The sequence below is a fragment of the Aspergillus brasiliensis genome (genome assembly GCF_001889945.1).
Source record: "Aspergillus brasiliensis CBS 101740 unplaced genomic scaffold ASPBRscaffold_28, whole genome shotgun sequence".
NCBI lineage: Eukaryota > Fungi > Ascomycota > Eurotiomycetes > Eurotiales > Aspergillaceae > Aspergillus > Aspergillus brasiliensis.
This window is the reverse complement of record NW_027137469.1, coordinates 19,120-22,534: the sequence shown is the minus strand read 5'-3', so window position 1 is coordinate 22,534 and position 3,415 is coordinate 19,120. Positions and strand designations below refer to the sequence as shown.

Below are 3,415 nucleotides of genomic sequence, written 5' to 3'. Positions count from 1 at the left end.
TGGATGAGCATATATACTTTGGCGTCGGCCAAAAGAGCGTAGTCGTGAAGGCCCTGGGTAAGACGGTCTTTTCGTCGCTTAAGCCGTTCCTGAAGGTTTTTGACTCTTTTTCTTTCCTGCTCTTGCTCCCGCTTTGAGGCCATTGGAACTATCCATGTAGCATTCCAGTCCTGCGTGCTGGTCTAGAACCACCTGCCTGCAGCGGGAGTTCTTTGACTATTATGGCTTTTGGCTAGAGACCATAAGATCCTGGAGCTGATATATAAGAGTGGCCTTAGCGCAATTAAATCAACGTATTGGACGCGTTCCCCGCGCTAGCTGTAGGACGGTCTGATAGCGATCAGCATACGAACTCTGGTTGCTTAAATGACTGTGGATATCGCGGGATATACACATGTCTCCGGAATTGAAACGTGGATATATACCATGGTAAATCAACCGACTAGAAGTACCGAGACTCCTGTGCATATGTACGGGAAGCCTTGTTTCCCTGTCTCTTTGTCATCAAACCAGAATGCATCCGCGATTCTCAAGACATTGTAATGAACCTGATATGCTTTTGGCTTTAATAGTTCTACATCTTATGCTTGAGCATAGTGGAACATGAAGACTAAATTTTAAATAACAACGGCCGGTAATACAGTAGTGCCAAAGAATATTGTAGATTAGGGGGTCGGCATTGTTGTAAGAGAGCTCTGAAAGGGAGTAGAACTTACCCCGTGTATAGCCACCTTGAGCCCTGCCCAACCTGATCCCAATTAAGGTCACGTTTTTCATGTACAAAGAGCATGCTATTTCCAGGTTGTAAGTTTAATTCGTATATCATGCCTCTTATAGTACAGAGTATCGTACAGGAACTCGCGACGTTGGTAGCCTGGATGGCAGCCCTGTCAGAGACCTGCCGTTTTACATTAGGGACATGCGGGTGATATATATGCATTAGTTTTATAGGAGCATAATTTTCTCACACGGGTGCAAGTCTAGGATACGGCTGGAACATCTGCCCGAATGTCTAGATGGAACTGGCTATCATACATAAGGGGGTCAGTGGCAATCATCAGAGTGCCGGGCTTAAGATGCTGCAATCTTTGATGTTTCGCTGAGGTACTGTTACAGTGAATTCTCAACTTCATTGCAACAGGTGTTGTCGAAAGATGTTTCGAGTTGCTAGACACGATTTATAAGTGTTACAGCATTTACAGCATAGTAGAAATCGTAAAGCTGTTCCAGCGGAAGTGGATCTGGCCAGTTGAGTAACTTTTTGAATGAGCTATGCTCATTACGGCAACGGCAGCAGCCTGAGAAGTCGAGTAAAGTATTTTTTGGTGGCTGGATGGCAAGAATGACATATACTAGGCCAAACGTTACTTGGATGCATCCCAATGCCGCAGAGCAGGCTCTATTCTGGCCGTAGCAGTGTAGCAATGCGAGTCTTCCACACATATACACTTGGTATTGATTGCTCAACGACCGCCTCATGCGACTCCAACAGTGGAAACAAAGTAGAGGCCCACGGAGCCTGGAGAGAGACAGGAGTTACAATATATGCAAGCCAGCAATCCCTGACTTTGCCGTAGGAGGCTGTTGCTCCGATATGAGGTCCATATGATGTAGACCGGCGGACGTTCCTGAAGCGTGGTAGTTTACTTGCGCATCAGAATTCTCGCCTGATTGCTTATACCTTGCCATATACCGACTTACGTAGAGTATCACTGAGCTAGCGATATGTCGGAGTAGTGTCTGGCTCAGTTGGCATTCGCAAGAGCCTAAATATAGATAATTCATACATCTGTAAGCAGCTATACTATAGCTGATAATGATCAGTTATAGATCTCTACGTATTTGGCGGTATCCAGGTTAATAAACATGAAATGTGATTCTCGATATTGAACACAGGAAGAGGTCGTGAGATACTATGGAGTTATTGTGCAACTAAGATGGTAAGAGCTAAGAGTGCTCTTGGTGGTTATTCTATCCCAGCGACTGATAACTGGTCGATGTATGAGAACAGAAAGCAAAGGAAGGGGTGGCTGACTAAGCTTTTGTTCTATGCTGGATTTTAAGGTATTTGCTCCCAATGCCTTGTCACAGCACATGCTGTTTTCCAGCACAAACCACATTCATACAGCGGTGCCTGGCTGGACCTGTCAACCTGACATGAGAGACTGGATATACATAGACAACAGATTCGATGGCCACATGACATATTGACCAGACCTTCAGCCGAACCAATGCACATATGGCAAAACCTTATGCTTCTTCTGTATCTCACGGCTTTCCGCTGTTGCATGGTCTCGTCAATGAGCTCTTGTTCCTTTTCCAGTCGCTGGCGTAGAAACTGGATTCGTGCCCTGACTCCGTGGAAGTTGTATATCCCTGCAAAACTATTGCTGAAGTAAGGTGCATCTTCTAGGGCCGGTCCAGTTACACGGCAACATATCAGAGCTTGGTGAAGCTGATGCTCGTTTTCGAGTAACCACCGGGTTTTCAGCTTTTCGTTCAAGCGGTGCGTGAGTGAGATCTCGAGCCAAAGATATCCCGCATATCGCCTCTGGGTATCGCGATCATGACAGTCCACTGATTGGGCTTTATTACCGCCTGACATCGTCAACGGTATGTGATTGAACACTGTTCCCGTCAGCTTCTTAGACCTAAACATGCCTCCGATTACAGCAGATACATATCTCCTAGGGACATTTACCTGCTGATCCAGATGGGAAAGATAGCAAAAGCAGAACTAGGTCATTCAAGGACAGAATCTTTTTCTCAGTCATCAAAGAGTCTGCTGCTTAAATATAGACAGCGTTGACAGTTGCGAGTGAGTACTAGGTCTTCACTAACAATATCCGTTACTGGGCTGGAGTTATATACACATGCACTGAGCTTTGATCATGCATCCTAGAATGTAAGCATAGCATACGGAATGCCTGTATGCATTTGTTGCTGATCATAGGAGCTTTGTGTGCGGTTCATATACATCCCCCTGTCATAGCACACCTATCTAATCCTGGCAAAGTTGGGTCGTGTTTTCTATTGAAGAAGAGTGATCAATGTGGCTTACCTGTTTGCGCGATGCCATATAGAAAAATACAGAAGTTTGGAACATTTATCAACTTCAATAGTACAATAGCGCATGTAACATCAAGGACACGATATATCACTCAGAGAGTGACCCTAATATCAGAGTTTAGCAGTGTCTATTTCCATCCCCTGGGTATTGCAGGTATAAGATTAAATGTGTCAATTATCTGTTCAGTAAGATGCACAAAATTTCGAGTAACTGACGCCTCTATTCAGACGGCAGACTCGCCAGAACTGCTGCAGTCTCGGCCCCAAGTAACCGTAGAGACACGGTACTAATACCGTCGATAACCATGCAGGGCAGTATACGTTACATGCGGCTAATTAGAAAAGC

The 3,415-nt window shown here is 45.1% G+C and overlaps 1 protein-coding gene across 1 annotated transcript; it reads right to left on the bottom strand.

Annotated features, from left to right (window-relative positions):
- Positions 1–2,120: 2,120 nt before the first annotated feature.
- On the bottom strand, positions 2,121–2,605 carry ASPBRDRAFT_201492 (uncharacterized protein; the record flags this gene model as incomplete). Its single annotated transcript, XM_067621558.1, has 2 exons — positions 2,121–2,144; positions 2,273–2,605. 2 exons carry the CDS (start codon positions 2,603–2,605, stop codon positions 2,121–2,123), a joined length of 357 nt encoding a protein of 118 aa, XP_067473076.1.
- Between the last annotated feature and the right edge of the window lie 810 nt (positions 2,606–3,415).